This window comes from Callionymus lyra, chromosome 1 (genome assembly GCF_982586985.1).
Source record: "Callionymus lyra chromosome 1, fCalLyr1.hap1.1, whole genome shotgun sequence".
Classification (NCBI taxonomy): domain Eukaryota; kingdom Metazoa; phylum Chordata; class Actinopteri; order Syngnathiformes; family Callionymidae; genus Callionymus; species Callionymus lyra.
The window spans coordinates 2,260,852-2,284,436 of NC_141818.1; the positions used below are offsets into that span (position 1 = coordinate 2,260,852).

Genomic DNA, 23,585 nt, shown 5'->3' on the forward strand with positions numbered 1-23,585 from the left:
AATTAAACATACAAAAGTTACAACAGCTTTAAAGAGACCGTTATTAAAGTATTTATTCTCTTTTATTTTGATAAATATTTACTTATTTACCAATTAGATATGAGTGATACGTTTTTTGTACTTTGAGGACCTGTAGTTTTTAATTGATATTTTATTAGTTTCAAACGATTGAGCAAATATATATTTTTATAATATTCAATGTAGAGTTTTAAATACATTTATATAAATGAAAAGTTGATGGTTTTTAATTGAATTTCATTCATTCTTACTTTAAATTGTGAACATATTCAGTTAAACATGTAAAAATAAAACAATATGATATAAATAAAATATAAAATAAAGTAAAACAAATTTAATTATTCGTTTTTTCTACTTAGATATTAACTCGAGGACATGTAGTCCACATGTATGTGTTTTCTTTTTAATTTTTTATTATTATTATTATTTGATTTAAATCATACAATGTTGCTTATAAATGAATTTAAAAATAACAATAACATTATAAAAAATATTTTTTCACAACGTTATATATAATTTAAAATACATTTTTATAAGTAAAATAAATATTTTTCATTCTTTCTTGAAAGCATAAACATTTAAAAACATCCTGGATATAAACAAATGTAATTAAACTATTTATTTCTCACTTATTTTGATCATTAGTTAGTTCTTTTCTAATTATATATTGGTGATACTTTTTTTTGTATTTTAAGACCTTTTTTTTATCTAATTCCAACAGTTTTGGTATTTAAAATATGTTATTAAAATATTTCTTATATATATATATATATATATATATTATTATTATTATTATTATTATTATTATTTCAAGTCTTACTTGAAATAATAATAATAATAATAATAATAATAATAATAATAATATATATATATATATATATATATATATTATATATATATATATATATTATTATTATTATTATTATTTCAAGTCTTACTTGAAGCGACAAACATTTTAATTTCTGTCATTATCAGAATTAAATTATTTCCTCACAATTTCCAATCCATTTTTCTCTGTTCGTTTGCTCTTGACTTGATCCACTTCTTCAGTCTCTTCAAGTCCATCAGAGGAGTTTAAAAAAAGTCATTCAATCACAGACGGGGGGGTGGGGGTGTGGGGGGGGGGGTGTCGGGGGGGCAGAAGAGAGAGAGTGAGTGACAGAGTGAGTGACAGGAGGAGGAGACGACAGGAAGGTGGAGGAGAAAGGAGAAGAAAAGTGAGGAGGACGTGTGAGCATCATGGATCTGTAGAAGGTCCATCAAGGGGGGAACGCTGGAGGGTCCGGGTGACGGCGAGGACGGCAGGATGAGCGTCAGGTGGGAGACGGAGGGTCTGCAGACGGTGGGGATCGTGTGTCTGGTCATAATGTTCCTCAAACTCATGCACCTGCTGGGCCTGATCGACATCACGGAGACCGGTGAGAGCTTGAGGCGTCACTGCCGCTCGTGGCGTTTGAATCCATTGCTTTGGTCTTAGTTACAAGTACTTGTTTCCCATGTAAAACTAAATAAAGTAGAGTAAAGTATTGTTTTTTACACTTTATTGAGATTGTTTTAACCAAACATACATAGAATCAAATCATTTAATGTCATTATTGTGTGTTTATGTTTACATTAACAATGTTTATTTCCACTTATAGTAAAACTTCTTCCTCCCTCTTTTAATTTAGTTTTATAAATATATATATATTTTGTATATCAGTGTCATCAGAATGTTGAATGGTTGATACTTATACTTTACATTTTAATTGTAATATTGTTTTTTTGTCTAAGTATTTAATAGTTTTGGATTTTTTTGATGATTAAATTCAATTTAAACTGAACATTTTCTCTTATTAATTAATTGTATTTATTTGTTTGTCTTTTAAAAGTTTCAATTAGTTTTGTTTCTTTTAAATAATATAACTTTTAAAAATGTAATATTTAAATTCAAAAATCGATTTAATTCCATTTTATTTGAAGGGTCAAATCATAGCAAAACTATCTCTTTAAATACACTTTAAATGAGAATATAAATAAGATGTGTATGTTTAGTAGTAAGTAAATCATTCATTTTTGGAATGTGGAATATTTTTTTTAAATTAAATTATAAAATAAAAACAAATTTAACCTTTCAATAAAGACATTCATGTTGAATTCAGTTATTCAAAAAATAATTGAACTATTTTAAAAAGTAACATTTCAGTTTAAAAAAGCAACATTTTAGTTTAAAAAAGTAACATTTTAGTTTAAAAAAGTAACATTTTAGTTTAAAAAGCAACATTTTAGTTTAAAAAAGTAACATTTTAGTTTAAAAAAGTAACATTTTAGTTTAAAAAGCCACATTTTAGTTTAAAAAAGTAACATTTTAGTGTAAAAAGCAACATTTTAGTTTAAAAAAGTAACATTTTAGTTTAAAAAAGTAACATTTTAGTTTAAAAAAGTAACATTTTTAGTTTAAAAAAGTAACATTTTAGTTTAAAAAAGTAACATTTTAGTTAAAAAGTTAACATTTTGAATGTTAAATTCAATCTTCTCGTGGCTCTGATGTACTTGTTAAACGTCGTCGTGTTATGGATTCATAACATCAGATATAAACGTGTCACTGAACGCAACACGGAAAAAAAGGTTGTTTTTTTTTTATTTATTCTTTTTTTTTCTATTATTATTCTTGTACAAAAAGTAAGAAACGTTGACCCATCAGTGACGGTGTCACATGTGGGCCTGAGAGGGTTCAAAGGTCAACATCTCATTGTTTGGTTTCAGCTCTAGAGGAGGTTTTTTGATTCTCTGATCTGACGTGTCTCTTTGTCTTCTCTTCTTCCTCCTCCTCCTCTCTCTCTCTCTCTCTCTCTCTCTCTCTCTCTCCATCTGGGCGTCTCTCTGTGTTCAGACGGTAAGTGTGGACGCTGACGCCCCGAACTCTTGGATGATTGGCAGGAACTTCCTGTTTGGTTTTGTCTCCTCCTGCTTTCTCTTATCGGGAAAAAGGTCAACGAATCGTTGACTCGTCCGCCATAAAGAAAGTACAACCCTTCCTTCTTGTTGCTCCGGCACAGTTCTTGGCTGACCCCCTCCGTGTGACCCCTGACCCTCCCTGAATGACCCCCTACACTCCCCGTCCTTCCTCCTTCTCTTCATCCGTCTCTTCCACCTTCCATCCATCCTCTCCCGTCTCTCTCTCCGACAGAGAGCAGCGACAGTGACCTGGAGCTGTCGACGGTGCGACACCAGCCCGAGGGTCTGGACCAGCTCCAGACCCAGACCAAGTTCACCAGGAAGGAGCTGCAGTCGCTGTACAGAGGCTTCAAGAACGTACGTGCTAATGCTAATGCTAACACTTGAGAGGTGTCTCAAATTGCATACTTGCATACGCAAAGTATTTTTATATACGTATATATATATATATATATATATATATAAATGCATAGTCTTCGGTGCTGATACCGGAGTAAATATCTTGTGTATATTGAGTTTCTCATATTTCTTGATCCAAACGAAACGTGCTGCCAGCAGGTGGCGATAGTGTTTATACAGCTGGTTGAAATCATCGTTAATAAGAAGCTGAAACGTGCGTCATTTCCTGTTAGTGTGTAGCAACAGTGTTTGATTTGAGACATACTATCTGTGGAGAATGAGTTACTAGTTAGTACGTACACTAAACTGATGCATACTAACCTCCAGTGCACTAAGAGAAGTATTTGATTTGAGACACAGCTCTGGACGTTTCTCAAGCTCAAATCAACCAATTCGAGGCTGTGTCCCAGATCGAGCAATAGTGTGTGAAAATGTAGTGTGCAATAGGCACTCAAACGGACAGAAAATTGAGTGTGGATCGATGGACGCTTTGCACCCTCAATGTCCTCCATCTTAGTGACGTAGATGACACTAAACTGAAGCTACGTCACTGACGACACGTCTTTGGAGCAGATACTGACGTAAATGTCTCGAAAAAACACTAATTTTACCACAAAACAACAGTAATAACACAATAAAACACAACTTAATAACTTGTCTGTATTGATGTAAAGCCCTGTCAAGTGTCGACAATAGTGTTGCAACGGCTGTTCGGTGTCTCAAATTTCGCACTTTTCCAAGTGCACTGCTTTAAAGTACACTGAAAGACAGTGCACTTACTTGCGCAGTGTGCAAATTTGGACAGTGTAGTACTGTCTCAAATCAAACACTGCTGCTACACACAGGAAAATGCCTCGTCAGCTTATTTTTCTACTACTACTACGCGCAATAAACAATAATCATCTGCTTGATGCCTTGGCTCCTGGTTGGTTTGAGTGGTGTTTTTTAAAGAAACAGTGTCTTTGTTATATCCAGGAAATCACAAGATGTTAAACTGTCCATAAATAATGATTCAGCTTTGATTCAAGAGACAAAAATACCATCAAAGTATCAGATGAATCTTAATCTTAAAATTCGTATTTGAGGTTTTATGGGTAAAAATGTCAGAAGGTTCCTACAAGAAGGATGGACATATGATCAGAAGTGAAAGTGAAGTTGAAATAAAGCGTAACTGTGCAGGAGTGTCCCAGTGGCCTGGTGGACGAGGAGACGTTCAAGTCCATCTATGCTCAGTTCTTCCCACAAGGAGGTCAGTGAAGGCAACACTCCTGCTTAGATCTTCAGATCTGCTGACCTCACGTGTCTTCACAGACGCCACCACCTACGCCCACTTCCTCTTCAACGCCTTCGACCTGGACAGAAACGGCTCCATCCGCTTCGAGGACTTCGTCATCGGACTCTCGGTGTTGCTGAGAGGTTCGGTGACGGAGAAGCTCAACTGGGCCTTCAACCTCTACGACATCAACAAAGATGGCTACATCACCAAGGAGGTGGGTTTTGTCGTGACCTGACGAGCGTGTTTTCACTTCCTGCTCTTCCTCCTGCAGGAGATGCTGGCCATCATGAAGTCCATCTACGACATGATGGGCAGGTACACCTACCCGTCCGTGCGCGACGACGCGCCGTCAGAACACGTGGACAAGTTCTTCCAGGTGATGTTCAGGTGAAGGTCATCGTCGTCGTCACTGTTTGGTCACAGATGTTTGTCTCGAGCAGAAAATGGACAGAAACAGAGACGGTGTCGTGACCCTTGAGGAGTTCATCGAGACCTGCCAGAAGGTGAGAGAAGATCCTGCTTTCATCCATCCATCCATCCATCCATCCATCCATCCATCCATCCATCCATCCATCCATCCATCCATCCATCCATCCATCCATCCATCCATCCATCCATCCATCCATCCATCCATCCATCCATCCATCCATCCATCCATCCATCCATCCATCCATCCATCCATCCATCCATCCATCCATCCATCCATCCATCCATCCATCCATCCATCCATCCATCTATCCATCCATCTAACTACCCATCCATCTCCCCATCCATCCATCCATCCATCCATCCATCCATCCATCCATCCATCCATCCATCCATCCATCCATCCATCCATCCATCCATCCATCCATCCATCCATCCATCCATCCATCCATCCATCCATCCATCCATCCATCCATCCATCCATCTAACTACCCATCCATCTCCCCATCTATCCATCCATCCATCCATCCATCCATCCATCCATCCATCCATCCATCCATCCATCCATCCATCCATCCATCCATCCATCCATCCATCAATCTACCCATCGACCCATCCATCTAACTTCCCATCCATCTTTCCAACAATTCATTCCTCTATCTACTCATCCATCCATCCATCCATCCATCCATCCATCCATCTACCTATCCAAGCACCCATCTATCTACCATCCATCTAACTTCCCATCCATCTATCCACCAATATACCCATCAATCCATCCATCTACCCATCTATACACTCATTAACATATATTAATATATTAATCAATATATCTACCCATGTATCCATCATTCTACAATCCTTTGTTTAATTCATTCTATCTACCATCCATCAATCTATGATCTTTTTATTCATCCATTCATCTACATATCCATCATCTATCATCCATTAAGCCACCTATCAATCCATCTATCATCCATTCATCTACATATCCATCATCTATCATCCATTAAGCCACCTATCAATCCATCTATCATCCATTCATCTACATATCCATCATCTATCATCCATTAAGCCACCTATCAATCCATCTATCATCCATTCATCCACCTATCAATCCATCTATCATCCATTCATCTACATATCCATCATCTATCATCCATTAAGCCACCTATCAATCCATCTATCATCCATTCATCCACCTATCCATTCACCTGTCAAGTTAATCCATCCATTCATCCCTCCGTTCATCCGTCTGAACCAGAAGTGACGCATCTCTCTCTAGAGTGAAATAAAGGAGGCAGACAAACAGATCCGAGCTTCATCAAACCTCAACTGGGAATTTCCCACTGCAGTCAGAGCGAACAAAAAGTAGATTAAGGTGGATTAACGATCTAAGACATGTCAACACTGTTATGCCACTATGTAGGTCAGATGTTTGGGAAAGTGTTTTGTGCTCAATTGTAACACGTCTTACATGAAGTTAATCGTTGGATAACAAGGTACAGTTTGACTTTCCATTCAATCCTTTCCTGCTCTCTCCTTTCACGGAAGGATAACAGAGAAGTTACTTCAGAATAAGACGTTAAAACATGGAACAAAGAGACGTGAAAGTGTTGAGTTATGTTTGAGAACAAACTTTCTGATGATTATAAAAGTCCCTTTGCCACTCAAGTCCCATGATGCATTGCAACAGGTGAGGCTTATATGACTTTTTAAAGATTTCCAACACTGTTTCGTGTTTTATTCCGTTCGGTGATTGAGTTGAACCTGATAGGTACTAAAGTGGTCCTAGCATGGAGCCTTGAGATACACCTTGGATCTCTGGAGAAGCTAATTGCTAACGGTACAAAAACATCCGAGTGAATTCCACAGAAAATCTCCAGCAGAAACCAATATTCCCGGCAGGAGTCGCTCAGGCTGTTGACAGGGTTTAACACTACTTTATTTTTCAATAAAAAAGATGTGATGAACGTTTCTTTGTGTTTCTTCAGGACGAGAACATCATGAACTCCATGCAGCTGTTCGAAAATGTCATTTGAGGATCCGGGAAGACGCCACATCCACCCACTCACACTTTCACCCACCCGAACACACAGCATCGACACACACTAGACGCATGTCATGTACAGAATGAAAAAAGGTCCTAAATCTGAGCTTCCTGGTGGCCACGCCCACATGTCGATCCACTTCATCCTACGGGGGATTTAATTGCTGCTGAGTCACCCGTGGCGCCGGTGGAGACGTGGACTTTTGAAACAAGCATGGATCGGCTCTCAGCACACACACACACACACACACACACACACATTAAGGCATTAACGGATCATCACCCCCCACACACCCCCCCAGCCTTGAGTGCACATGTAGTTCTGTGAAACTGCCAGACATGCCAAAGTACGTGGTGGTAGTTCCACTGACCTTCAGGACCACACGCTCCACACCTGTAGCCCTGAGAGACACAACAGCATGTTTGTTATCAAATATTGTGAACTTAGCTTGCACTAATCTTTGGATGAGGACGTATAATACGAAGACGACACACTGTAGATCCCCTGGTAGACGACAGCAGTGTTTGTGTTTCTTTCTTCTTCTTCTTCTGTCTGTGATGGAAACTATCGTTTGACATTAACCGGCCTCGGTTCAAAATGGCTGTTTATTTCTCACCTTTAATGATATTTTTCAGCGAGAAAAATGCAAACAAAATATTTATTTATTTATTTGTCTAAGTATATATATTGATTTGAAATCTAAAAAAATATCGTTGTTTTTTTTTGGTTTAAATAATGAAAAATATAAAGTATATTGAATAAAAAAAACTATTGTTTCGCATGTATCATACAAAATAAACCCTAATAAAAAATGAATAACAGAGACATTAACACGACTTTTCAATGTGAATATGAACCTTTGTTTATCCCGAAAGATTATTTATATATTTTCCGTATATATAGTTTTGATATGTGCGTGTGAACCCGAGCATGCTGACCCGTCAGTGCCACACGATCATGTACAGAACCGTTTGGATCTTTGTGTTGATTGATATGAGTTGATGTTGACATTAAAGTTGCTGTCAAAAAGTGCTGACTCACTCTTTCTTGTTTCTTTACTCCTCAAAATGTGTCAAGAGTCAAGTTATAAAACAGAAGGAAGTGTGAACAATGAGTATTTTTTTTTTAATGTTGTCAATCCTGTGGAACAAGCTGAGCCATTAAAAACTTGTGTTTATAACTTGTTATGACACATGAAAAATTAAATAATTTCTGTCTTTCACAACCTCTCTTGAAAGTTGTACAACATCTTAATTACAAAACGTATTGATTTAAATTCTTACTCGAATGTTTAACTGCTTTCTATGAATTCTTCATGTATTCTTGCAACTCATTACATAAAGGTTTAAATGCTTTAATGACTCATTTCGCGTCTATTATTCTCTCTTCTTAAAGATTTAAAAGATGTATTTAATTTCCAATATGTTCTTTAGTAATTGATTATTATAACTTCTACATTAGTTTTATTACCGGCCTTTCCTTTTTTTAATGAACTTTTATAAGATCTATACAAATCCATTTAATCTTCTCATAAAAGTAGTCAATTATAATGTTGTTTTTTATGAAATTGTTTCGGCTGAAACCATAAAAAAGTAAACGTAATCATTTTTGCAAAGAGGTTTTTAAATAAAAAACATATTAAGACTGAGATCACGTGTTGTATTAATGAAATTATTAAATAATTTAAGTAAGTCAGTGAGACGAATGGAAAATATTTAAGTAAATAAGTAAGTAAGTCATTTTTATTAATATAGAATAGAATAGAATAGAATAGAATAGAAAAGCTTTATTCATCAATATAGCGATTTTCCAGACCAGGGTCACAAAGCGCTTAAACAATCAAATCAATACTCAATAAAATATATACTTTAAAGATCAAGATAAAACTGGGAACACAACAGGAGTTCCAGAAAATCAAGGAAAAGCCTGAACAAATAAGTGCATTTTTATCTCCCATCATACATCAGGGTCGTCATGTAGGTCAGCGCTGGCAGTACGACAAGATGGCCGTTAGATGGCAGTGTCTAAAAAAAATAAAGCTTCCAATAAAAAATAAAAAAGTGCAGTTTTAAAATAATTAAAAACCCATACGCATGATTATATTTAAGGAGATTATAAGTGGGCATGGATAAAAGGAAGAATAAAAAATCCGCCGTGGATTCTGTCCGTGTTGCGTCATCGCGACGTTGGCCCTGATTGGTCAGACTCCCCGCGCTGTCATCGCCTTACGTCAGATAGGGGCGTGCGCATGCGCCATGGTGACAACATCAACCCCGTGGCTTTTATGAAAGAGCTAAAAAAAAAAAAGGGGAAAAAAAAGCCTCCATAGGCAGCTGTTAGGAAACCAGTCCCGGGAGAAGCAGCTCCTGTCGCAGGTCCAGTCGCTCTCGAAGAAGAACCTGCTCGTGGTTCCGAGTCCTCGCCGACTTCCTGTCCGAGGGTCCATCTTTCTGAGCAGCACCAGCCCGCAGGTGAGTGGACCAGGCCGGGCTCACGAGCCAACATCTGGACGGGTCGCTCAATGTGGTTAAATGTAGTTAAATGAAGCTCCAGGAACCAAACGGTACCTTTTAGCATCGTTTCCTGACCTCTGGAGGTTCACACGAGGACACTCCGAGCAGCCGAGAGAACATCCCATAATGTCAGACTATAATCTTAAAATCCTCTTTTTTTGAATTGTATTATTCGGTCTTTTAACTTTCACAGCTTAAATACATTGTGTTTATCTACCTGTAGTCTTAATATCCTCCATGTTTACCTATTATACTTGTTGTAATAATGTATACTTTTCATCTCTTGACACAATATAATGGACAGAAGTATGTATTTACTACAATACATGTTGCGCATTAGTCATTATAATACACAGAAGTATGTATTTACTACAATACATGTTCATATTAGTCATTATAATAGACAGAAGTATGTATTTACTACAATACATGTTGCGCATTAGTCATTATAATACACAGAAGTATGTATTTACTACAATAGATGTTCATATTAGTCATTATAATAGACATAAGTATGTATTTATTACAATACATGTTTCATATTAGTCATTATAATACACAGAAGTATGTATTTACTACAATACATGTTCATATTAGTCATTATAATAGACATAAGTATGTATTTATTACAATACATGTTTCATATTAGTCATTATAATAGACAGAAATATGTATTTACTACAATACATGTTGCGTATTAGTCATTATAATAGAAAGAAGTATGTATTTACTACAATACATGTTCATATTAGTCATTATAATAGACAGAAATATGTATTTACTACAATACATGTTGCGTATTAGTCATTATAATAGACAGAAGTATGTATTTACTACAGTACATGTTTGTATTAGTCATTATAATAGAAAGAAGTATGTATTTACTACAGTACATGTTCATATTAGTCATTATAATAGAGAGAAATATGTATTTACTACAGTACATGTTGCATATTAGTCATTATTTGTTAATAACTGTTGCTGCTTCCCCTTTTCTGTTTCCTCTGAAGTAAACTCGTTATTGTGTTGACTAAGATGCAACAACACAACACAACACAACTGTGTAAAGACGGCAGTGATAGTCTCTTTTATTATGTGTATTTCAAAGTTATTTATGTACATTTTCCTTGTTCAAATGATATCTGTCTCCTTCGACACCGTTTTGTCCAATTGCCTGTGAAGGCATCACCATCTGGTTGAAAGGTATTTACTCTATTTAAAGAATACATAGTTCAAAAATATATATATTTTTTAATGGTAAAGCTGGTTTTATCAGGTTCAGAAATACTGATCCACATCATAGAACATTAAATTAAAACATTTTAAGATAACCAAAATATACGTATGTAGAAAAAAAAACGATCTACATTCTATATAAAAGTAATGTGTTTACATGTACACGTACAGCCCAGTGTAATTTCCCGCAAAAATTAAATGTTAAATACATTATTATATCCATCATCTTAATTGATTTAACTTCCTGAAAGAAACAACATATTTTTTCTTTTCATCCGATAGTTGTATGCGTTAGATTCTCTCCTTAGTTCCACATATTGTGTGATTTGTTCTCGAGGCGTTTCGTAACTAATGACCTTTTCTTATACAATATTTATTCTCCGTTAAATTACACAACGGCTCGAGTCGGAGTCACGTACCGTTCGACGACGAGCCGTTGTATTAGGCAATTACATGATGTGTTTTTGTAACCGACGTGTATTTACTTCTTAATTACGATACTATATAACACGAGTCGTTGGGTTTGAACTGAGATAAGAACAAACTTCTTTCTTTGCTCCAGACGTCATTGAAGAAACGCAGCTTGTGTTTGTTTCTTAAGTTCAACCGTCTGATGCGTAAACTCTCACACGACTCATGTGTTCAGTGGAGTTTTCTACGTCTGAACCTGCAGGTGTTCGACGGTGTAGTCGTGTGTTTTTTCTTCGTCAGATCTGCAGGAAGTGGAAACTGGAATGTGAATTTTTATCTTCGCTTATTGAATGATACAATCATTCTACTGGTTACACACACACATAAGTAATGTAACTGTAGTTATTGAATTAAATTAAATTAAATTCATTTTATTTATTTTAATATTTTAATATTTAAAACAATTTATACAATTTAAACAATAGTTTTACCTTAACCTTAACCTTATTTCCAGGAAGTAGTAGAAGGAAAATGTCACTATGATATTATATTTTTTTCCAAAATACCTTCTTGATATTTGACAGTACGGTGGATTTCTTTTTCACATTTTTTCATTTATGGCTTGCAAATCGTATTTTATGTGTTACTAAAGTTATTTTATAGTGTATAGTTCAATAAAGTGTGTGTAAAATAACTAATAATTGTGTTATTTTTAAATTTAAAAATTGAGTAGCATGTTGTCTGTGTAGCAATTATACTTTCGGCTGCGAGATGGTAGCAGTAGATGGATGGTATTAGGTCCTCTGCAGCTAAAAGGAACATTGGCATCCTGTGATGACTGAGGACGAGAGGATACAGTCGACTCGAAAAGCTGACTTTTGGACATATATTGGTTTTAAAACAAATTAAAGTAGTTACGACTTCGTCAAGAGTCATGTGGTCTGTAAATTCTACAACACCAGAGTCAAGTACTGGACAATACTACACATATAAACTTGTTACTACACTATCACAACACCAGAGTCAAGTACTGGACAATACTACACATATATACTTGTTACAACACTATCACAACACCAGAGTCAAGTACTGGACAATACTACACATATATACTTGTTACTACACTATCACAACACCAGAGTCAAGTACTCGACAATACTACACTGATATCCTTGTTACTACAGTATCACGATATATTGTCATTTTGTCCCTGTATTGACGTATTACAAGATTCTTGTCAATACAAACTCCCAGGAAGTAGCAGGTGTTTTTATTTAGTATACCATCTGTTTATATCCGTTTTCTTTATACGGTATTATTATATTTAAATGTCGTTTTTTAGGGTTTTTTAAATACTAAGAATCTATCGATGTCTTCTTGTAGTTCACTTTGAGTTGGTATTGTTAGATGTACTGTTAGATATATTGTTAGATGTATTGTTAGATGTATTGTTACATATATTGTTAGATGTATTGTTACATATATTGTTAGATGTATTGTTACATATATTGTTAGATGTATTGTAAGATGTATTGTTAGATATATTGTTAGATGTATTGTTAGATGTATAGTTAGATATACTGTTAGATATTTTGTTAGATGTATTGTTAGATGTATTGTTAGATATACTGTTAGATGTATTGTTAGATATACTGTTAGATATATTGTTAGATGTATTGTTGGATGTATTGTTAGATGTACTGTTAGATATATTGTTAGATTACTAAATGAAGTGGGCAGATGTTCAACTCTCTGCATGTGACTTCAAAGACATGAAAGTGTTTATAAGTCCATGTGTAGGTGTGTGTAAAACCCACACATGCTTTTGTGAGACTATATATATATATTTATATATATATATATATACACACACAAATCAGCAGTAATTTAAGAGCTACTAACATGTTCACTAACAAGCCGTACCAGTTTCATGAAGTCCTTCTTTCCTGCTCAGTTTAGTGGAGTCATGACTGGATCCTCTTGAGAAGCAGAGCATCATCAGGGTCAAGGGTCACTCGTAAGGCTTGGATTGATGGTGTCTCGAGCCAAACCGACGCTGCGAGGCAGCAATATCTGGGACACCAGAGCATACTTGGCCATTAGGATTTATTGGCTCCCGGTGGTGGGGTCGTCCTGGAGACCGCATTACGCAGGCGTGCTAACAATATGTGTACACACACACACACACACAAACACAGTCACACACACACTTTACAGAAGATGTGAATTATAGTCTGTGAACGTGACATTTGGTGTTGTTGTGGGATTCATTAATTTACGGCGTCCAGAGGCCGATGAGTAACTATTTCGGCCCCCAGTCATAATGTTCCCCGCATCTTAAGGAACAAATGCAATCCCGGCGATGACTGTGGACGAGAGGATACAGTCGACTCCAGCAGCTTTTAAAGCTGATGTTTGAATGTATTTTACCATCTTTTTTATAAAAGAAAACCTCTTTAGGACAGTAATAATAATCAAGAGAACAGAAACTATTTAAGTTATGTTTTCTTTTTTTAAACCGGTCCCCGGACCAGGGGCCCACTGATGCATACAAGGGAAACTGTCGATATAGTTTAGTTTAGCTGATTTAAGGGAAGCAAGAGATTTTGTATATTACTTGAAATCCCCTGCACTTGTGAGTTTAATTTCACTAACACAACTTGAATAGGGATTTTTAAAGATGATTACTATTGTATTATTTCGATAAATACTTAAAATTTAAAGAATATACATGTATTTTTTTCTCTTTCAGATAATATTTTAGTTTTATTATATTTCTTTTATTGTTTATGTTTAAATAAAATGTTAAAATTTAACTTTCGTTCCCAGTCATAATGTCTACCGCAGCTAAATATTTTAACTGTGTATTGTTTTTTGATTTTTCAAGTGCTTTGTGACCCTGGTCTAGAAAGATCTTTACAAATAACCTTTACTTACTTCTTGCCAATACATACCCCTACTAGAAGTTTCATCGCAACACAAAGATGAACAAAGCATGTTAATTGTACATACAATATCCAATCATTTTATTTGACAAAAAAAACCTTATTGAAATATAAACCATTCAACAACTATAATAAAAAATATGATTTTAAAGCCAACAAAAATGGCTACAGTGCTGTTGCATATTCATAAAGTATCGTAGAAAAATATTCCGATATATTGCTGATTCTATATTTAATTTTATTTAATTCAACTTGAAATCTTTATGCTGTTGGAATTGCTTTCATTAAGTAAAGAGTGTCGAGCAGTGATTGTTCCAAAAATACTTCTAGAAAGTCAGGTTGTAGGAAAATATCACTTGAATATCGCAAATTTATTTACACAATAATGTTTTGATATTCAACAGCACTTTATACTTTTTTTCCTGATATATATATATATATATATTTTTTTTTTTTTTCTCTTTCAGATCATATTTAATTTTCATTATATTTCTTTGATTTTATTTTTTAACGAAAGTGTTACAATTTAACTATTTCGGCCCCCAGTCATAATGTCCCCCGCATCTCAAGGAACAGATGCCCGGCGATGACTGTGGACGAGAGGATACAGTCGACTCCAGTTTCATAGGGTACTTTGTCTATCTCTAGTTCTTTTTCTTAGCAACCTATAGAAAAAGTACAAGGACAACCATGTGAATAAATGAATTAAATGGATTTTTTCAAAGAACTCACACAAACCCTCGGAACCGTCACTAAAAACTGTCCTAATGAGGAAAAGGTTCTGAGCATTATTAAAGTTATAGGTTCGAACTCCGACTCTTAGTTTTAGCATCTGTTTTTTTCAAATAATAATCAAGATGCATTCAAGTTTAACAACCTGACGTTATAATGGTGATTCTAATGGTCGTGGTGGAGAACCACCATCCTTACCATCCTCCCACCATCCTCCCACCCAACATATTGTCTCCTGGTCGCGGGGTCATCAGCCCAAGAGAGGAGGTCCAAGCTTCCCCCCGAAGCTCTCCCCGGGGGGGAACAGAGGCTGGACAATTGGAAATGTTCTGCCTTTTCATTGGCTCTACGTTGTCTTGAGATGTTTGTTTGTGTCTTTGTGAAACATTGGTCGTCTGTTCGCTTCCAGGCAAGAATCTGTCTGTACTATACGTATCACGATACATGGGAAGCATTGCCTAAGTACTTGTTTAAAAAAACAACCTTTTTGTCTGAACTTTATTGAAATATAGACAATAAAAAACTATTATTAAAAAAATAAATCAAAACAGTGCTGTTGAAAATCGATATGGTATTGAGAAACGTTCTTTTGCGATATTTAATTGTGTCAATATTTCCTGATAACTTCATCAATAAAGCAGGAAACGAGTCTTGACAGCAGACGGTAACAATTGTGGGTCAGTGGACTGGGTTCTTGGCCTCGTTGTTTTCTGTATCGCTGGCGTCATGTGACTTAGATTAGACTCGAGTGCTGGGTCATGCTGGGCTGTCACCGATGTACTGTGTAAATCTTTGTGCGTGTTCGCTAGAAATCCATTTGTTAGTTTAGTTCCTGTAATGTAACACTATATTTATCTCTCGGCCTTGTTCTGGAACATGTTTTTTGAATTCCCCATTTTTGTGTCGTAATCCAGGATTGTTGGGTATTGTGTTCATTCGATCATTCATTTATATTTGACGTAAAATGTTGCTTTATATTGGACATACTTTAATACTTTAACAGGGACTTTTAATTGATTTATAAAGTAAGAATAATTGGGTGTGAAACACGGTTTAAATACTGAATACCAACAAATAATAATATGCTTAATACTGTTGAATGTGTTGTTGGATAATAAACATTCTTTTTAATGGTTTAATGGTCCCCGACCGACCTTTATATAAAACATTTTCTCCACTAGTTTACAGGTTTATTTCTTGAGTAAACTAGACTGAAACAATCGTCTTGACCTTTCAAAAGTCACCGACTAATGTTAGAGAAAATACCATCTTTTCTTTTTTTAAACCGGTCCCCGGACCAGGGGCCCACTGATGCATACAATGGAAACTGTTGCTATAGTTAAGTTTAGCTGATTTAAGGGAAGCAAGAGATTTTGAATATTACTTAAAATCCCCTGCACTAAATGAGGATTTAAAAATATATATATTACTGTTGTATTATCTTGATAAGTACTTGAAATTTGAAGAAATGCTTTTTACTTCCATTTATAAAAATAAATATAACTGTTGAATCTGTAAAACCTGTTCATTATTAAAAAGTAATTTTTCCTTCCATTTTAAATACCTGAAATACTTTTTTACTTTGACTAATGGATACAATTTTCCATGGAATCAATAGCTCTTGGCGAATAAACTTTTAAGGTTATTGATCTGTAACAGTTTGACCAGCATGACTGAAGTGCCTAGAGTTGGCTGTTATTATAGACGTTTGTTCATGAGCCACTAGAGTTTTTCTTGTTTTTTTTTTTTTAAAACTGGTTCAATGCGAAGGAATAATGTACCAGGATCTAGAGTCTTACATTTGTACATCTTCCCAGGGATGGGCTTCCTGCCCCTGTTTGTACTTGCCCAAGTACAAAAACGTCTAAATACCACGATTAGCTAGTTCTTTCGGCGGCACTAGACACGCCTCGTTTCTTGTTCCAAGGGTGATAGTTTCGACAACATGGCCGCCGGTCCGACGGATCGCGGGTTGATCTCACGGCCTGAGCCGGTGTCGGTCGTCGTGATATATTCATGGAAGTGCTTTTTCTCGTTGAAGCAGTTCCTGGAGCTGATTTACGGAGCTTTGAAAATATCACTTTTGCATCAAACTTTAATCCAGTGACTGACAAGTCGCGGTCTGAAGATTCATTCTCTCCTGGTCCGGAGTCCTAAGTGGTCCATCTGTGGATCCTCCTCGAGTCGCATCCTTTTCTTATTTCTGTGGAGCTTTCATTCCATCATTGAATTCATACTGTGGGGATGTTGTGTGTTTGTTGTTCCTCATGCAGGTCCTAGAAAATTACAAATATCACAGAATAGAATTGAACTGTGTGACTTCAAAGAATGTTAAATTAGATTCAGTATCATCAGTTTTAAAAAGTTACGTTTAGTTTGAAGAATCCAAAGGTTTGGTTGATTAGTTGTTGTTAAGGTCAATTTTTGCTTGTTTTTTTATTGACATATTTCAAGTCGATGTTACTATTTTTAAAGTGGTGCAACAACAGCGTTATTTTCAACTGTTAATACTCCAATAATATTTAAAATAAGGTAATATTTACTAGAGGTGTTAGAAAATAATGATATTGCATTATATCAAAATGTTATGTTCCACGATACTACATTGATATTCGACATTATTTTTTACATTTTTGTCTTGCACAGCATATCTTATGTTTCCATACTGTGCAAAATAACATTTTAAAATGTACAAATACTATGAGATATATTCTTGCCGTGTTCATTTTTGGGTTACTATTCAACCGCTAAATGGCAAATCCTTAGCTGGCTAAGGACAAGAGGATACAGTTGACTGTTAAACGGCCTTTAAAGTTCTGTAAGCTGAAACACCAGAGTCAAGTACTCAATACTACTATTATATCCTTGTTCCTACAGTATCAAAGTTTATCGTATTGTGATTATTGCCAATAAATGTTCCTAATATTGAGTGAAATCCAACAATCGTCACCATTCACGACCATTAAATTCGTCTTGAGTTTTCCCACCCGAGAAGATTTGATTCTGTTCACCAGAACATCTTTAGGAAAATGAAGTCCAGCCTCACGGCTCATGAGCAATGAAATGCCGTAAAGTGAAAAGTGACCCTGGAGTCTATCAGGTTTGTCAAAAAGGCCTTGAATTGACATCATTTACGTCTTTGTTTTCTTGTCTTATCACTTTCGTCCATGCACTGCCTCACCCAATATTGTTGCTAGTCGCTCGTCTGCAGACGTCCTTCTTATCTGTCAGGATTTAAGGCAGGAGAGTCGACCATATGAACTAGTTATAGAGTTAACAACGGTTAGTATTAATTCTCCTTATTTTTTCTTTTCCTCTTTTTCTTTCCAAGAAGTTATGACTACTTTCAAGTTCAAGTTCTTTTATTGTCAAATATGCATTGTATCAAGACTGCTCTCCATATTATTAGTATTGTTATCGTACCTTTGTGTTTTTTTTGTGTTCTTAATGTGTCTTTAGTTTTCATTCGTATCATTGTTGTCAGATGCATTATTTTTGAAAACATACACGTTAATTGGAAATTTCATTTTGGGAACAAAATTTACTTTCAGCGATTTACTTCAGAAATAGATGAATGGATGGATGGATGGATGGATGGATGGATGGATGGATGAATGGATGGATGGATGGATGGATGGATGGATAGACTTTATTAATCACTCTGGAGATCCTTGGAGAGCAAGTTTCATAAAAACAAGAACAAAGTGCAAACAAAAGAAGAAGGGATGACAAAGTGCAAGTAGAGAGAACATAGATCAAAAGAAATGCATAAAATATAGAAAAGTATAGAAAGTAAAAAGGATGCAAAGGAGATGTAGAAACATATTAGAAAGTAAAAATTAAATAACACTAAGCCTCCTCCTCCAGAAGAAAATAAAAAAAGATTGACTGTAATACACGTTTAAATATGTAAAAAAGAAAATCTAACTTCTCTTTATCCTCGGCCTCTTCCAGACTTTGAAATGTCGTCTATTACTTCTTATACTTAATGTATGTTTTAAAAAAAAACTTTTGTCTTTTAGTGATGTTTTTTAATCAATTGTGAAAAGTTAAGTCCTTCCTCAGCCATTGAGCAATCTAGATGTTAAGTGTTGCTAATTTATATCGCTAATTCCAAGTTGACCTTTTCCCAACTCTGTGAAGCCTTCGAGGGGCGAATGAGTTTCTGGAAGATTTCAATCACGTCGAGGATCCGTGGGGATGAGGATCAGGTTGTGCTCCCGGCGCTCTATCAACCCGGTGGAAGACCGAGGCGTCAGGAGTACCTGCCGGGAAAACAGCCGGAGGCACCGGCGCTGCCCCGGCAACCTGCGAGGGGAAAGAGTGTACAGTTACAGTTCAGACGGCTTTTGTGTGAGAACAAAAACATGCGATCTCTCTGGACGCGTTGAGGCCGTTAACCTGCTCTGGGAGTCGACACCGGAGGTTTCATTTCAACGACCCTTTACCTTCTCTTGTTCGCCGTCCAGCAGGTCAAGGTCAGACGAGTCGAGATGCGACTCATGGGTGTCGACGACCAGCTGAACGGATAGATTCGTACAAACCATGCGGTGGATCGTCGTGTCGGCGTCACAAGTCGAGTCACGTTGAATTGATCGCTCGCTTCTTTGAGAGACGTTCAAATATAGAAATACCATCAAATCTAGTTGTGACAGTTGATCTGGATCTTTACACTTTGTTCTCTTCAATGTGTTCTTTTGTTCAAGTGCAGTCGGTCGGCTTGACGTCCTCCTGATACGCTTTATGCTGAGATATACACGATTATGAATGAATAAAACTCTGCTAATACTTTAAATAAATATAACATGGATATGTGGATGTAGGTAAGACTGGAAAAAACAAGATTTATTTTAACTTCCTTTGCTATTCGGATTGTTGTGGTGCGTTCAAGAGCGTGGGATATTTTACAAGTAAGTGCGTCCATTGAAGTAACCACTTTAATGGACGACACATGGGCTTTCTATACATTATAATTAGCAAATTATGTTTTAATGTTGTTTATTTATTTACATTTTGTTGTGCTTTTTATTCGGTGTTGTTTAGTTGATCAGTAGTTAAAAGATATAGTGACTTTTGCGTCACTAAAGGAACTAAACTAAATAATGCAGATTGGCCTGTTGAGACTCTGAAAATCTGTCTCAGCCAGAAAAGTACTTGACAATTCTACAAATATATCCCTTTTACTACAGGATCACAGTATGTTCCTGTATCCTGATACTACCGATTCGCTAGATTATTTTCAATATTTAAAAGAAATTGAGTCAAAACTTTTAAATGGTCTCGATCTTAAGGATTTTCTCAAATGTTTGAATATGAATTTAATTATTAAATGCACGTTTGCTCCCTGAACACAGAAAAACTGAAATCCCTTTGATATATTGTTTAGATTGAACACACTTTACACTTTGACTGACTCAGGCCTCTGCAAACACAGAATGACCAGGTCCAAGTTTTGCCAGAGCACTGGGTCAAGAACTTAATTGGTGGACTGCGTAGAATTCCTCGCCTTGAATTGAAGGTTCCTCTCGTCGTGTTGTACAAATGCTGACGCACAGAGAAAAAAAAAAGTTCCATAAATTCCAAAGCAAATAAATCTTGTTTGTGTTGCTGCCGTGTTCAAGGCTCGGTGTGTAATCGAGAGTCGTTTGAGTTTTGACTCCGTTATCTCTGCTCACCTCTGTTCTACCGACGGAAGATTCGTCAACGTAAACACGACCTTGCAGCCGTTTTTTACGACCCCCCCCCCGAGCTGACCCACCTGCCTGTTGAAATAGGAAACCGTCACGTGTTCTTTCTGTCGCCTCCAGTTTTTGCTTCCTGAGGCAACAATATTTGCATAAGTCATCACGATAAAGTGTCATTTGCATGAAGGTGTCCCTGGAAAGGAGGCCTCTGACTTGACTTTTACCAACAGAAATATATACTCTATGTTTTTTTGTATCATTTCCAAGTGTTTTCTTTAGTCATTGAGATTCTCAAGTTCTCTTTAAATGCCATAGAAGACGCCAGAAGACGGGTTTAGACAAAAAACCTTCTCGTCACACATTCCTTTCAAAGCGTCGACCTCGATCACGAGGCCTCCGCAGCCTTGATGCTTCTTCCTCTGCACGTCACGCCACGTCGCTCACGTCAAACGTGGACAATCTCCATGTCGGGGTTTCCTTGGATGGAACGGCGCCCTTGATCGAGGCGGAGGAGGCCGCCACGTTTGAGATGAGGACTTGGCAAGTATAGTGGGGGAGCTGGATCGTTGGCAGGTTCATCCAATGCTTGTCAGAATTGCTGGTTGAAGAACGTAACGATATCAATTTTTGAAGTATGAGATCAAGCGTATACCATATACGTACCATGACCGACGCTCAGAACCAGCTTGACAATGTACTTTTGGCTTCTGACAACAACCCGTTCGGGATAAATGAAGCCGAGAGAATTTACTTTACAAGATAATTCGTCCGCAGACCATCACATTGCGAATGTACTACTAAGTACATGCGCATACAGTAGTGTATGTAGTAGAAAACGAAGGATGGATGAACGTGTAAAAGGTTTAAGGAAAATTCAGTGAGAGTTGATTTAACATGTGACACATGGACGTCAATCTCACTTTTTCTGTTATTATGATAACAAAATATAATAAAAAAAACATGGAAATATTGACAATTTTTTGCTTTTTAAATTTGGTTTGGACATGAAACGCTACAGTTCTGGTTCTACTAATGTGCGAGGAGCGCTTTGTGACCCTGGTCTGGAAAAGCGCTGTATAAATACAAATGACTTACTAACTTACTACAGCGATAGCCTGTAGAGGGCAGAGCATGCATGAAGTAGAACTGTTGTATGAATGAGTAGAAAAATTAAGAACATTGTGTGATAGTTCAGCCATTTTTTAATTATTGCAGATTAAATTCTGAATCCATTCGAAATAATTTTGATTCAGAATTTAAATCGAAGCTACTTAACACAAGGTTCATCCCTACTTCTTAACAACCTACATCGTCCACATGAAAAAAATGCATCTTTTCGTATCTGATTTTTTCTTTTAAAAAAAAATAAAATAAAAAGTTCCTAGTAAACATGAAGCCTACCGACCTGGTGGTCATGTTTAGTGAGAAGATCAAAGTGAACCATTTTTACTTTTTTTTTTATTGTGATGTGACAATAAAAGCTTCAGTGTAAATACATAGATGGATAAACTTTATTGCACGTTCGTGTTCCAATGAGCTGGACTTGTCGTGTGTAGCTTTCAGGTGTGAAACTCTATATAGACTCGCAGCTTTGAGCAGAGTCTCTGGTCTGAAGGATGGGTTCGGCCTCCACTCTGGCAGAAGAATCATCTCTTGATCAACAGTGGAAATGTCTTGTGATTCTACGCTTCCTTCACACCCTTGAGATGTTTGTAGTGCAGCTTTCGAAATGCTTGGTACGCCATTCACCGGGTTTATTGACCATGCAACTGTTGAGCTAATGTCTACAGGCGAAGGAAAAAGAGGACGCACACGTGATATGAGTGTGACTTAAATGAGGCGGAACTGAAGAGCGAAAAGATTTGGGGAAGTAGTTCTTAAGCCCAGAGTGAGCTACTGTGTCAATAGTCTGCCAAGACCCACTGGTCAGACCGTAGACCACATTGTAAACATGGACGCCAAACTCATGGACCGTGGTGTGATTTTACGAGGCCTGTCGGACGGTTTGCTCAAAGTCAAAGTGGATTATTGTACCACGTTGTTAACGTGACCTTTGAAGATACCAGTGTTATAAGATTAGGAGCAGAGATTATCTATAGCGACAATCATACAAAGACTTCCAGAGTAAAACTGACGTCCTGAGCAGTAGTTTTGTCTCCTGGTGGGATTGAGTGTCTTTTTTTTTTTTTTAGGAAATTGTGATTTTTAAATGTCCAGAATTATCTGGAATTTTCAGTGAAATAAAGTCAAACTTAACTACATTAAAATGGAGACTAATACGCAGTAATGGATGATTATTCTGTAGGGACGATAGAAACATTTTGATGCTTAATTTATCGCATCTATCGCCATTTTATTAATTCAAGAAAGTCTTTACAGTGTAGAGCGATTCATAAGACGCTTCTGTACTAATTGAGATAAAAACACACCAAAGTATGGCTTGGTTCTACACCTTTAGTATTGGATACACAAGTCGATTGTTGGCGGAAGTGACTTTCTTTGAATTTTTAAAAGAAAAAGAAAATATGAGCCACAATCAAATGAAGGATCAAAGGTTTCCTAGTTTCTGTGCATCAGTCAAGTATCTAAATATCTCATAATATACTTGTAATGCCTATGAGCAATATTTGAATGGATACTAGTTTCAAGTCCTGTTATTTATCTGAAGAATGTTTCTGTTTGTTACTATACTTAAAGGCTGCTCAACTACATTTCAATACATAGAAATTGTTGGTTACGTGGTTTATTTACACGTTAATAAAACAAATGTTGCCATCGCCACTCTTTGAATGTAAAATGATTGTTGGTGAGAAAAAAGTTGTGTACTTAAAAGTACAGGGTGTTTTCTTCAAATTATTGTAGAGAAATGTTAACGAAGTATCAACAAATTAACTAATATTAGCTACTCAAATTTTAGTATCGGACCAGGGTTTCAAAATAAAGGTATAGAAAGGAAA

The 23,585-nt window shown here is 36.3% G+C and overlaps 2 protein-coding genes across 2 annotated transcripts in view; both read left to right on the plus strand.

The window, feature by feature from the left end:
- LOC148087376 (calsenilin-like) overlaps positions 1–8,135 on the plus strand; it is a 125,032-nt gene extending 116,897 nt beyond the window's left edge. Inside the window, exons 5-10 of the mRNA XM_087787786.1 lie at positions 3,188–3,312; positions 4,534–4,603; positions 4,666–4,844; positions 4,902–5,006; positions 5,071–5,133; positions 7,051–8,135. Coding sequence (XP_087643912.1) covers positions 3,188–3,312; positions 4,534–4,603; positions 4,666–4,844; positions 4,902–5,006; positions 5,071–5,133; positions 7,051–7,098 — 590 coding nt within the window. The 3' untranslated portion in view covers positions 7,099–8,135. The remainder of the gene's footprint in view (positions 1–3,187; positions 3,313–4,533; positions 4,604–4,665; positions 4,845–4,901; positions 5,007–5,070; positions 5,134–7,050) is intronic.
- A 1,172-nt stretch (positions 8,136–9,307) lies between these two features.
- The window catches only part of slc23a2 (solute carrier family 23 member 2), a 36,758-nt gene continuing 22,480 nt past the window's right edge, over positions 9,308–23,585 (plus strand). The window contains exon 1 of the mRNA XM_087787823.1: positions 9,308–9,578. The gene's annotated coding sequence lies outside the window, so the exon portion shown is untranslated. The remainder of the gene's footprint in view (positions 9,579–23,585) is intronic.